We start from the raw sequence: 13,440 nt of genomic DNA on the forward strand, positions 1-13,440 counted from the left end.
TTGCATTGCAACAACAAACTGCACACACTCTTTTATTTCAGTTTAGTTTTACATGAACTTCAGTATGGATTCCAGATAGTGGAGTCTGAGTGAAGGTGTGGAGGAGACACCTGGAAGAAGAGTGGCATTCCTGGTGCTTGTATGAATATTTGGGAATTTAGCTGTCCTGAGCTCTGCATTTAGAAGACATTTTGATTTAGGGCTAGGTCAAGTCTTTGGCAGTTCTTGAGCAGAAGACTAGTGTCTTTACTCCTTTACTCCTTCACGGTGCTGGATGCACAACCGCATTAGCACAAAGAGAAGGGACTCCTGTTACCGAGTCCTTGATAACTTCCTAATATAGGCCTCAGCTTAGTATCTAATTAGCATTTTTTTGTTAGCTGTACAATGACGCTAGAACTGTTTGTAGCTTGGTTATATCCTAAGCATATGGATAACTCTGGTGCCATCTGATTTTGGCACAACAGGCTTTTAAAGTATAATTCCAACTAGTGAAAATGAAGTGGATGTACCTTTTAATTAATGAGTTAAGTTATTTTGTTAGTGGTTATTGTGTCTTAATCTTTTCTGTGTTTACTCTGGGAAGAGAGTGGCTTGGTGTTACAGTGGGGCACTGGCATGGCATCTCGGGCAAAGCGTGCCAACCAAGGAAAAACGCTCCCCCTGTTCCTGTCTGCAAAGGAACCCTGTGAAGTGACAGGTAATCCAGGAATGTAATTTCTTTGTATTTCTGCTCTTACACCTTTACAGTTTTGAATAATATGTAAAATCCTTTTGTTATAAAGCCACTTGGTATTATAAGCATGTAGTTGACTATCTAAAACAGAGTGGGCATACAAATTCATAATCTATGGGGAAAAATGATACTGAGTCTTGCAGTATCTGTGACCGAAAAGCAGAAGCTTTTGTTATAAAATTCGTTATCATGGTATTACTTATACTTGATACAGCTCTGTATTTTATATCTATGCATGAAGTGATATCTGCTCGACCAATTTTATAAGACTGATTTTTCTCTAGGCCTGGAAGATGTAAAAGTGAAGAGAGTTACTGCAAGCTCCTATCATTCCGTGTCACTTACAGGTAGGACTTAGATACAGAAGTGCAAGTCTTCATCTCAACTTATAAAAGGGCTTTGTGCTTTGGATAGTTCTGTCAATTTTGGCTGGGCTGGTGAAATTTGATCTAGTGTAGTGCTGGTTAGCTGTTTTGTAGTGGTTTTGGATTGTGAGAACTCTATGGTTTTTAAGACCTGGATTCATTTGTTGAGTTCTGAGATCTGTGTGTTGCCTTCAAAGGGTCAGGTAAAACTTAGCCCTTATAAGTAAGGGTCTGGGCTTTGAGTGGTGAGAAACTCTGAAAGGATTTGGGAAACTTCTGCAGCTGCAGTGTGACATTGCATCAGGTAACTCTGGGTGGGTGGGTGATGGCCTGAGTGCAACCCTTTGTGTGAAAGGGCATGTTAGGTGGCAGGAAAGGCTGCTGTGGCTATCCTGCTTCTGCCACTTGAAATGATGGCTGTGCTGTGTGGGAATGTGAGATCTGAGGCAGTTCTACTATGGCAGTGTGTTTGTCTGTGTGAGGCAGTGTAAGAGCACGAGGCTTATTAAAAGCTGCAGGAAATTTCTTTGATCACATAGGCACTTGCATAACTTGTGCCATTTGTTCTTTGATCTCTAGGCAGTGCTTCTGTGCTGGATGTTAAATATCTGGTAGTGAAAGTCTAATAAAGAATCTTTTTCTGGCATACTGGGAGAAGGAGGAACGGATATCTTTTCATCTGTAATCTTGCAATTCTGAAGTGTGGAAAATACATTGAAGACAACTCTATACCAAACTTCATAAGGAGAAGTTCTTAGCAAATATGCAGCCATCTGGTACCTCTGCCGTCATTAAATGAAGATCTGGAGTATTTGCTTATGCAGAGAGATTTAGTTGTATGGGGAGATGTTAGATGTCAATTGCACTGAATTCTGAGATTCGAAGTCTGTGTGCAATTAGTGAAGAACTGTCAGGACAAATAGAATCTGCTTTAGCTAATTAGCACACTCTGTATGTTTAGAGAGCGAACAGATCATTCTTTCATGCTTTTGCTTTTTATTTGAGAGCAGTCTATTTGGCAACAGGGGTACCAAATATAACAAAGTAGGTGCCAGAACTTTTAATAATGTGTTGCTATGCTGCCCTTCATCCGGCATTAGCTTCTAAAGATGCCTGTTCTTTTTAAGTTAGTGTGGAGTGTAGTATTTAACAAGTGAGCATCACTCTGGGGATTTTTTTTCTAGGAATTTCATGCTCAATGACGTAATTTTCTTTGGCTCTGTTTTGTGAGCCGCCTGCTGGTGGGATACTAAACACCAGTAATCAGGAGGTTTTTGATGTAACTGTTGAAGTGGGTTGTTATAAACATGAATGGCAGTTCATTTAAAAAAAAAAAAGTTGTTGCCAAGTCCTAGGTTTTAACAAAACTTAAAATGCTACTCAAGAAATGAGATGAGGTTTGAGCATGGGACACCTCTTAGGATCAATTAAATGCACCTTCTGCAGAGGAACAGGCAAGGAGACAGTGTATTTTAGTTGTGGAAAATGCCTTGTGGATGGCCATAGTGTTTTTCTTTGTTGAAACAAGCTGCTTCTGTCATGTCCTTTTTCTTTCTAAAAGGTGTGTTTGTTTCACCTTGAAAGGGAATTTATTAATTTTAGTGAGAGACTTCTAGAAGCCTTGAATGTTGTGGGTTTGTGCACTGAACAACTTTATGCTGCCAGTTATGGTTTGTGGTCTTGCTGGGCCTGTCCCTAGGTGTGTAAGGTATCTCTTCTGCTCGTGCAGGGGGACAAGGGCCTACCTTCAGGAGGTCTGATACAGCTCATAGTTTATGTGCTGCTTATGGTTTGTTTTATAACACAGAGGTCTAGAACCTGGGCTGAATGATCTTGTGCTGAAAAGATTGAACTAATGATATGTGATATCTGCAGAAGGACTCATCTGAACAATTCTCTTGTTACTGTCAATTGGCTGTTAGGCTGTGAGTTACTCCAACTTAGATTGGGGAACCACACAAAGCAGTGTGGATGTTTCTGTAAATATAATTATCCCTGTGGGTGGAATCCTGGAGTGGTACTTGCACAAATGCTTCTGCAAAGAGGATGGGGAAGAAAAGTGATTGCTTACAGAAGTCTCAGGAGTTGTGTAGCAGTGCCTTGAGTCATGATATTTTGATTTTGCTTTGATGGGTAGTATCTGCTTTGATTATATTTTCTCAGCCGTGCCATGTTCCCTTAGGAAATAACTGAGCAAGGTGGGGCAAGGAGCATTAGACTGTCCCTGCTTTGGGGGAGTTAGTAAATTTGCTGAAGCTGAAGGCAGCAGGAGAGCTGCAAGAAGAGCTGGGAGCCTGCAGCTCCTCTAAGGAGACTGTCAGAGCTTTCCAGGTACTGGAGGGCAGTTACATTATTTGTTGTGATCTACAGTTACTGATATACTAATTATTAATTGTGTGTAAGTGGTTAAGACGTCCTTTGCTCAAAATCGCTGAGTTGAGGCAGAGCACGTATGTGGTGTTGTCTATGTATGTCACTTTCAACGCGTTTTACTTCTTCGTCTGTTGTAGATGAAGGACACCTCTACGTCTGGGGTAGCAACAAACATGGGCAGCTAGTGAGTGAAGAGATTTTCCTCGTTGAGCCCAAGAAGATAGAGGCTCAGTTTTTCTCACATGAAAAGATTGGAGCAGTTTGGAGTGGTTGGACCCATTTGGTGGCACAAACAGGTAGGACATGTAAAAAGCAGCCAGGTGTGGCACTAGAACAGTAAATTCCTAATTACTTGCAAACTGTGATCTTATTAATCTGATTGTTTAGTTCTACATTTTCACCTGGGCAGTGGTGGTCACAGACATCCTTTGGCTTCTGTCCCTGAGGTATTCTGCTTATATATGAAGAGGGTCTACTAAATTCAAAAATGCAGAAGCACCTGCATGTGCATGCTAGAGGGATGCAGCCTCTCTGCATCATCAGGTTACTGTTTCTCCAGAATCTAGGTAAGCTTCTAAAGATCATGCTGCTGGGTGAGTTATGGCATCTTGGGGGAGAAGAGAGTTTGGTGGAAAACTTGCTTCGGAAAAGAGAGAAGTAGGAAAATGTGGCTGCAGCTTCCAAGGTATGTGACTGTGGCAGGAAGGTGTGGGCATGAGAATTAGGGAGTGGGGGAAGATAATACCAAGCAAGTGTCTCTCTGAAAGGCATAGGGGGTTACAGGTATGAACTGTTCCCAGGTTACTTGAGTATTAGCTGAGGATTTAAAACACCAGGCAGAGCCTGTCTTTCTCTGCTTCTGCCATCCACTTTGAGAAGACCCGTTGCATTAGATGAAATAAATGATATGGCTTTGCACAGCTGTGCGGATCTTCCTGTATTTCAAGGCTGAGCTTGGCTTCTAGTGCTGCTCTTTAGTGAAGTGGTTAAGGACAGATAAAATAATGTGCTCAGAAAAGAGTCAAATAAACTAACCTGGTTTGAGTGTCTTGCTTTGGTGGTCAAACCCAGAAAACGTTTAGAAAAGTGAAAAGAGGCCTCATTTGTTTGAAGAGAATCCCCTGGAGATGAAATTAAACATTTTGTTCAATCTGTACAGCTGTACCTTCCTGGGGACCTTTCCAGTGCAGGCAGCATAAAAGATGACCATGTGCAGAAGGCTGTCAGATTAGATTCTCTCCTAGGAGAAGATGAGAGGAAGGTTTTGCAGTAATGACATTGATGTGTAAAATGATGGTTGATCTGATGAAGGTCAGTTGAATGCATTTGTATTGCTGCTCTGTTATGAAATGCACAGGCAGGAGAGGAAAGTAGATAGATAAGGCATCTGAAAGGTATTTGTTGTCTTCGTGTGGACAGTGTGTGCAATTAGCTGTTCTACACTGTGTGATGTGGTAATTAAGACTAACAAGAGGATGAAATTATTTTATCAAAAACAAAGAACAGCCAAAGTTCTGTTAGCAGAGGGGTAGCATGCATCCATTTCTGCTTTTGCCTTGTACAGACTGCCAGGTGAGGAAATAAAGAGCTGATTGAAACGTTTTTCTTAGAACCTTGTTGGAGGTTCTCTTCAGAGCCTGTTGGCCTGTCAGGATACAACCGGACAGGAAAGAAAACCGCAGAAGGGCCACAGATGCGTTGTCATTAGTTACTGGGTTCTGTAATTATGGATGCTGGTTCAAGGAGAGCTTAGACTCAGCATGGATAGTTTTATTAAAATGGAGTTCTTACACGCTCAGCGGTCACCATGTGTTTAAGTATTGTATGAAACTGGTGCTGTAAATACTAAAACAGCCACCCACTGATGTCCTTGCTCTGTGAGAAAAGTGTCTGCTTTAATTACAGTATCCACTCAACGGGATACATGACTGGAAAAACAAATGGGTTAAGCATTGTGTTTCATGGCATTCATTGTATGATATCCAAATACGTGAGAGAAATGTCATGTAGAAAACTACATTACTCTGGATGCTCTCTTAGCTATTGAAGAGCTGTGTTTAAACTCTGATTTTTTGAGGATGTTATACTGAAAACTTCAGAGCTGGAGTCAATACTATGTAGTGCTTGGAAACTTTTCAGGTGGAGTAAAGGAATCTCAAGGTATGTGGTTCTTGAAAAAAAGTGCTTAGTGTCACTCTCACTGTAACAGAAATGGTAAAAAACAAAAACAGGATAGCCTACTTTTTAAAAAGACGGTCTTGTCAATATGGTTTGCCTAGCTTTGCTATTCCTTAGTGACGTTAAGTAAACTCTCCATTAAGACTTCTCCAAAGTTTTAGAAACTTTATAATATTTATTTACTTATTACAGAAATTAAGTAAATATTTTAGTAGGTGATTTTAAGGAGCCGGAGGAGGAGGAGAGCATGTTGACTGACTAGCAGGGATACTTTTTTGTTAATCTTCAAAGGGAATTTAAGTAAAAATAGGCTAACTTTACAGCTGTATGAGAACTGGCAAAGTGATGCAGTGGTATAAGTAATTGCTGTATTTAGAATTCCAAATATCTTCAAAAGTCAATGGACTTGAACCTAAATCATTTGGAGTAGGATTTTGAGTGGCCTTTGGCAGCTTTTGAGAATCAATCAATCTCATGGGATTTTGCTGAACTGCTAGGCATATTGTGAGCTAAGCACTTAACTTTCTGAAAAATCACTTATTGCAGTTATCCGCCTAAATGCAGCCCACGTGAAAACTTTTCCCTGTATGTAGTTCTTCCCCCGTTAATTTTACTTCGTCCTAGCAAAGGAGGAAACGGTGCTGCAGTTTCCTGGTGCTGAAGATGAATAAACCAAAAGCTACCAAACTTTTTTGATTACAAAGCCCTATCAGGAAGAAAAATAAATAAACAAATAAAAAACCCACCAACAAACCCAAAATTTTTCAGCACTCTCCTCGCTGGAAAGGAAGAGGAGGAGTGGTTGTTGGATGAGAAAATGAAAAGAGGGGATACTGTAGAATGTTTCCATTCACTGTGAACAGTAGAAACATAGTAGCAACACTTTGGTTGCTATATCTGAAGTCTATTGTTGTGCTATTCGCTGAAAATAATGGCATTTCAAGAAACCATGACAAATATTTCTACTTCTATATGGATTTTGTTTCCAGAACGTTCATCTTGGTCAGAGTAATAGTAATAGAGCATTCATAGTTACAGCTAGCTTGACAGTAAATTAGAACTCTTTTTGGAAAGATACAGGAAGAAACTGGGTGTGTAAAACCTGGATGCTCACAAATTCTGCCATTTCAAAATAGTATTTTGATCTTCATCTGCCAGGTGAGCATCTTTGGTGTGGAATTAATGGAAAAGTGAGTGGTTCAGTCATGTTAAAAGCAACCATCTGGAGGAATAGCAGGCAGTTTCTTGGGTGCTGTGGTTTGACACTTTTAAAGTGAGTCCAAGCAGATTACCAACTCCTTCAGAAAAGAAGGAATACAGCATAAATATATTTTCTTTGTTCATATTAAGCTTTCCCTCTTACGTAAACCAGCCTGTTTTAAAAGACTTGCTTTGATTTTCCGTCATGCTATTGGCAACATTTTTCATTGTAACCCAAAACTAAATACAAAACATTTTTTTTTTTTTCATTTCTTTCCCACCAGGTCTTTACAAGTGACTTTAACTACACCTGAAATCACTTTAATGCCTATATCTCTTTTCATATGTTATATTCTGCCTCGTTCAGCAGCTGTGCTGGATGTCCCATTTCCAGTCATTTCTCTCGAGAGTTTGGTCAACTCTCTCTTCATTTGCTGTTATTTCTATCATAAAAGCAGGTAAGTTTCAAAAACTTAATTCCTGAGATAGGAATCACTTGACTGAATAAAGTTAAGGAGTATTTTCATAGTGTGTTGTCTTGTTCATCCTCACCCTTAGCCGTTTCTCTTCAGATCCAGTTCTTTATTCTTCTTAATCATAGAGGTCTCTCTTGGACTATTTCTGTTGTACACAATCTTACTTGAAAGATTTTATCGGTTATTTTAAAGACAGCTGCTACTTTTTACTGATTCTTGCAGAGGGGATGCACAATTAGACCTTTACAGCACCGCTAGTACTCCTTCAAAGTAAGTTGAATTATTCTGCTGCTAGTGATGTTCCTAGTTAATAATGGTTGGTCCAAAAAATTAAGGCTAAAAGACTCTGCTTCTTGATCAGGTTCTTGATGATAACATGTGAACTTTCTGGTGTCTTTGGTTTATTCATTATTTTCTACATGAATACTTCTATCAACTAACCTTGAAGGCACGCATTTCCATTACGGCAGGGCAGTACAGTTGTTGCTTTTTATATGAAGGGCAGACCAGATGCATTCTTCTGGCCTCGTGCTCTAAGTACCTTTCTTTTCAGGTGCCCGCTCTGTAAAATGGTTTGCATTCTTTCCAGCACATTGCTTAATGGTACAAGGAGCACTGCTGCAAAACAGGGGATGCTATTTTGCAGAAGACACAGTTCTTTGCATGTCTGCTTAACAATGTCATCTTTAATTTGTGGTCATTCTCCAATTGATTCAAAACCTTTGAGTGTAGCTGCTGAAGGAGAAGATATTGCTTAGATTATTCAAAAGAGAGCTAAGTTGTGCCTGTGACACTGAAGATGTAAATTGGGCTACTTTGGGAAAAGATGGAACTGATCTGAGTTGAAGGCAAACCTAAATTTAGCAAGAGAAAATTTATAACTTGAATCATCAACTTGTTTCAAAACAAGATATTTTCTTTTGACTCAGATAACATATTTATAAGCCTTCTTAATCCGGCCTGCTTTATTACCTAAGTATTCTGAATACATTCATTAGTCTATTTTTCATATGACAACACACAAAATTGTGATGTGTTTGAGCTCACATAGAGAATTCCAAGCTCTTTCACCCAGAAGGAGTTACCTTAAGGATGTAATTAGTGATACATTTGCTGCCTGCAGAAAACTGCCTGCAGCTAACAAGTCTTGAAGAACAAAACACAATCAGATGCCTTGACATAGGCTGAATAATATTCTGAATCCTTATTCAGAAAATGCATGTGAGTCTGTGCTTGCTTGAACCTCCCTGACATCACGTATTTCACAGAATCACAGAATTTCTAGGTTGGAAGAGACCTCAAGATCATCGAGTTCAACCTCTGACCTAACGCTAACAGTCCCCACTAAACCATATCCCTAAGCTCTACATCTAAATGTCTTTTAAAGACTTCCAGGGATGGTGACTCCACCACTTCCCTGGGCAGCCTGTTCCAATGTCTAACAACCCTTTTGGTAAAGAAGTTCTTCCTAAGATCCAATCTAAAACTCCCCTGGCACAACTTAAGCCAGTTCCCCCTCGTCCTGTCACCAGGCATGTGGGAGAACAGACCAAAATTTAGTCCACATAAAACCACTTTGAAGTGGTCTGACGTGCTAGTGACCTACATGATAAAACAGAACCTCTCTCCTGTTTTTCAGATGCAAATGGAAGCGCATCCCTCCAAAGACTGGGAGCAGACAAGGCATATTTCTAATTAGACCCAAGAAGGAGGCTTCCTGCTGTAATTGCACTTGTTTGGTGTTTCTCTGGTGCCAGTCACTAAGTGACACTCAGGCCTTCCTGCTAAGTGACGCAGTAGCTGCGGTGTACCTGCAGCGAGGCCAAGTGTAAGGGTGCTGCTCTCTGGCTCCCAGGCAGTTCAATTTCAGCCCACTAGAGGTCCTTTCCTGTTTTCTTTTGAATCAAGGCTCTGCAGCCCTCATACTGGAAAGCACACTTTCCTAGCCTGGAAATTTTCAGCAGTTCCCTTCCTAGGAATGAGAATCCTGATTTTGTTGTGGGTGATCTGTGATACCAATAAGTCATCTGTATTATGGGGACTCTTTTTAGCTACTATGGAGTGATCTGCCAAAAGGGACTATGGCTGGGAAATGACATTTAGAATAGTCAATAGTTCAGAGATCTTGCCGAAGTTGTCTGGGTTTATTGGGTGCCGTTGTTCTGGAATCTGTGCTTGTTTTTTTTTTTGTTTGTTTGTTTGTTTTTAAAAAGGCAAAAACATAATAATGAATATTGCTACTATACCTACTAAAAAATATATTTTTTTTCTTCTGCCTGTTAAAATCTCTTAGTGGTTTTAGTCAAGGATGGACCTCTGTTTTAGTAGTTAGTGATAAAGAATCATAGAATATCCTGAGTTGGAAGGGACTCTTAAGGATCATCAAGTCCAACTCTTGACACCGCACAGGTCTACCCAAAAGTTCAGACCATGTGACTAAGTGCACAGTCCAATCTCTTCTTAAATTCAGTCAGGCTCGGTGCAGTGACCACTTCCCTGGGGAGCCTATTCCAGTGTGCAACCACCCTCTCTGTGAAGAACCCCCTCCTGATGTCAAGCCTAAATTTCCCCTGCCTCAGCTTAACCCCGTTCCTGCGGGTCCTGTCACTGGTGTTAATGGAGAAAAGGTCTCCTGCCTCTCGACACCCCCTTACAAGGAAGTTGTAGACTGCGATGAGGTCTCCCCTCAGCCTCCTCTCCTCCAGGCTGAACAGGCCCAGTGCCCTCAGCCGTTCCTCGTACGTCTTCCCCTCCAGGCCTTTCACCATCTTCGTAGCCCTCCTCTGGACACTCTCCAACAGCAAATGCTGCTTTTAATGATAATCTTGTAGGAATAATTGCTTTTACTAATGCCTATCCTTGCTTTGTATGGTGCTGCGCTTACTTTGGGTTTGAAGAAAACAGATGCCAAAGTGTATTTCATGTACTGCATGTAAATATGTGCTGAATTTTGCCTTGTTTATATGGGAGAACAGAATTGGTGACTGTTTCTTGCTATGTGAATTTTGCCAACTCTGTAGGATGCTGTAGGGCACAATCTGGTGGGGCAAACTGCTGACTTTCTATCAAGACAAGGGTGTTGTGTATAAATTTTAATGCACATGTGCATGCATATTCGTCGATGTGTGTGTGTCTGAAAACAAATATATATAAAAATTGAGGATTGGAGAAGAAGGGTATTTATAATTCAAAGGGAGCTAATGTCAGCTATCTTTTTACTCTGGGAAGGATGTGACAGGTCAGTTTGTTTTTTTTGTAGTGTAGTGCACGTAGGGAGCAGAGATGAGGCATGAGGAAAGCTCTGCCATCTTCTAGCCTCCTTATGATGCTATGTTTTGGGGCAACAACTGGGATTTTTTTCCCATTTGCTTCAGCTAGTAGGAGGGTTTGTGATTAATTGCTATATGGGAGAATGCAGAAAGGATCTTGTGTTCATATTCAAGGTGACCTTTTTTTTCCTGTTTACATGCTTTGCCTTATATCAAACCTTATTCATCCTGGCCCAATACACAACTGTATTTTTTTGTTGAGAGGCTGTAGCAGTGTAGAAATATTTTTTTTCAGATATGATGATTCTTAATTTAGAAAGATATTTTGAAAAATAAGTCAAATTCTGTCTTTGCACTGTGCTAGTGCTATTGTAATTTTTTTTGGTGTGTGTGTGTATTGCTTGCATGTTGTACCTCACAGAAAGCTTGGAGCAATTTACAGCTTTGCTATGAAGGTAATACAGAGTGTGCAATTCCTCTTCCAGCTATGCAAGAGAATGGCTTCAGAAAGATCAGATGGCTTCCTCAGAGTGTAATGCAGGACCTCCTGACTTTTTCTTATGTTCCATTTGAAAAGTTCTCTGTGAGGATGTGAAAGGTACTAAATAATCTCTTTGGCACTAGAGTTTAATTCATCTCCTTATGTGTATGACTGTGGTACTCAAGTACTTGGGGAGATGATCTGTCCTGGAACTGAGATCACTCTTTTCACAGTCATGTTCCTCTAGTGCACTAAAGGATGCAGCTGACACTTTTCATATGCAGTTCATTCTTCTGCTGTTATTTTCACAGAGAGGAAGCTGTGTATTCAACGGCATCTTTATTATTGATAGAGTGGGGTATTCCTTGGCTTTTTTTCTTGCAAATGACAATTTTTCATTGGTGGTTGGGATCCACAGCTATTAGTAGGGTTTCTGAGTCAGTGAAGGGAGAAGGAAAAAAGCCTTATAAAAAAGGTATACTGAGTGCTCAGTGCTCTTAAGTCCAGTTTTTGGAAAGTGGTTTCTACCGTGTACCTGCATCATCCTCTTTTGCTTGTATCTCACAAGACTGACTTAATAAGCTTGCTCCTGCTTCCTTCCCCTCTTCACCAACAATGGTGCTTCCTATGATCTACGCATGCCTTTAATGTTTAGCTCTTCAAAAATACCCATTAAGCCCTGCCTTGTAGTGAAGTACTGTTCTCTCCTGTATTATTTTGGCACTGTTATCCCTATAAAAACAAATGGAAAGGGTTAATACAACCTGCATTGGATGATTCCATTTGATGCTGTGTTGACTGTTTCATCAGTAGATGATGCAATAAAAGGAAGGGTATGAACAGCCGTTTAGTGCCAGTAACGGCTTAGTAACCATTTAGAATGTCAGATGACAGTCACACATCTGAAACTGGAGCCCCTACACTTCTTAATGTGAGAGGTAGCTCCATTTGATGCGGTGGGATGCTGGGTTTTGGGAAAACAGGTAAAATACTAGAAATTAGCTAAATCAAAACCTGTGAATTAATATTAGCACCTAAGCCCCTTGAACAAGAACTTGCAAAATGAGTGTTCAGTAAAGAAAACTTTGTCCATCTGCCTGATGGACTCTAACTGAAATCTGGTAATTTCACTTGTTTTTCTCTGTTCTCGATTCTATGGTGTCTTGTTGTTCCTACCTTCTCTTCTGTAGCTCAACATTATGAAGCAATGGGAACTGATTCTTTGCAGGCTTCCTGTAACTGTTTCTGGTTGTAAAAAATGGTGTTACTGTTGTGCACTGTAAGTCAAAGCAAGAAGGAATGTCAGCTGAAGATGCGTAGATTTTAGAGCCAGATGTGGCTGTCACAGAGGCAGTTATAGGAGTTACTCTAAAACATGTTGTTGAATTATACCTGGATACCAGTGTGAAGCCCAGAAATTTTTGCTTCACAGAAACATAACTTCCAGAAGACATGCAGGTGATGGTAGGGTGTGTTTAATTTTAAGATGCTGTGTTGCAGGTTCAGTGACTGAATTAGAGCACCAGTAGAACCAGTAGTTGCCTGGTTTACAGTTGCACTGGGAGGGGTGAGACACTATTCTTCTGGTTTGGGTTCAGGCAGGTCTGGAAGCTGTTCTAGGATGCTTTGAGGTGGTTGAAACTCTCTGCTCTGGGTAGTTTGTTCCAATTCTGAGACTCCAGCTGAAGACAAAGAAGAAAAACGACCAAGTGAATAAAAAAGGCAGAGTGGAGGCTGAGTTCAGATAACGAGTGGGATTTAACAGGAAAATGTTGCCAGCATTAAGACCTTGTGTCACATAATGTACTTGGTGTAGGGCACTTTAGAAGCTCTTGTAGGACTGAAGTGGGAAAGTTTTGATTTATAGAAAAGTCTTTGTTGTTCCTAAACACATACGATTTCCTCTCTGGTAGTACCGTCCTCCATGTCATGGAAGACAGAGAAGATGGATTTTCAGTGACAATGAACGTCTGATTGAGACATCTCCCAGTGGTGTTCATTACTTGACTTGTCAATAGCTAGGTCTTCTTCTGACCTGGAATTCTTCTAGGTCAAGTTGACAGTTGGATTTGGTGATCTTGAAAGTTTTTTCCAACCTAGATGATTCTATAGTGGTCACTCTGAAATGATTCCTAATAAAAATATTGCATGTTGCTTTGCAGTCATCTGTTTGCTAGATCAACTGGTATCTCGAAGAACCACGACTACAAGTGATGCTGTTTATCACCTTCTGTAAAATACTTCCTGATATTATTGAATCTCTTGAGAACTGAACAAGTTTATCTGTTTAATACATACCCAAAAGTGAGTGTGATACTGAAAGCTGTGAAGCTTGAGAAAGAATGAGTAGATCAAGAAATAA

At 40.3% G+C, this 13,440-nt stretch overlaps 1 protein-coding gene across 13 annotated transcripts in view; it reads left to right on the top strand.

The window, feature by feature from the left end:
• The window catches only part of LOC137857923 (secretion-regulating guanine nucleotide exchange factor-like), a 148,816-nt gene that overhangs the window by 14,946 nt on the left and 120,430 nt on the right, over positions 1-13,440 (top strand). For 12 of the 13 annotated variants that reach the window (XM_068685149.1, XM_068685139.1, XM_068685145.1 and 9 more), the window contains exons 10-12: positions 587-700; positions 1,021-1,083; positions 3,612-3,770. In XM_068685149.1, coding sequence (XP_068541250.1) covers positions 587-700; positions 1,021-1,083; positions 3,612-3,770 — 336 coding nt within the window. Of the gene's footprint in view, positions 1-586; positions 701-1,020; positions 1,084-3,611; positions 3,771-7,136; positions 7,311-13,440 lie in introns of all 13 variants that reach the window. The other variant, XR_011097382.1, reaches the window with a different exon arrangement.

This window comes from Anas acuta, chromosome 5 (genome assembly GCF_963932015.1).
Source record: "Anas acuta chromosome 5, bAnaAcu1.1, whole genome shotgun sequence".
NCBI classification, from domain to species: Eukaryota; Metazoa; Chordata; class Aves; order Anseriformes; family Anatidae; genus Anas; species Anas acuta.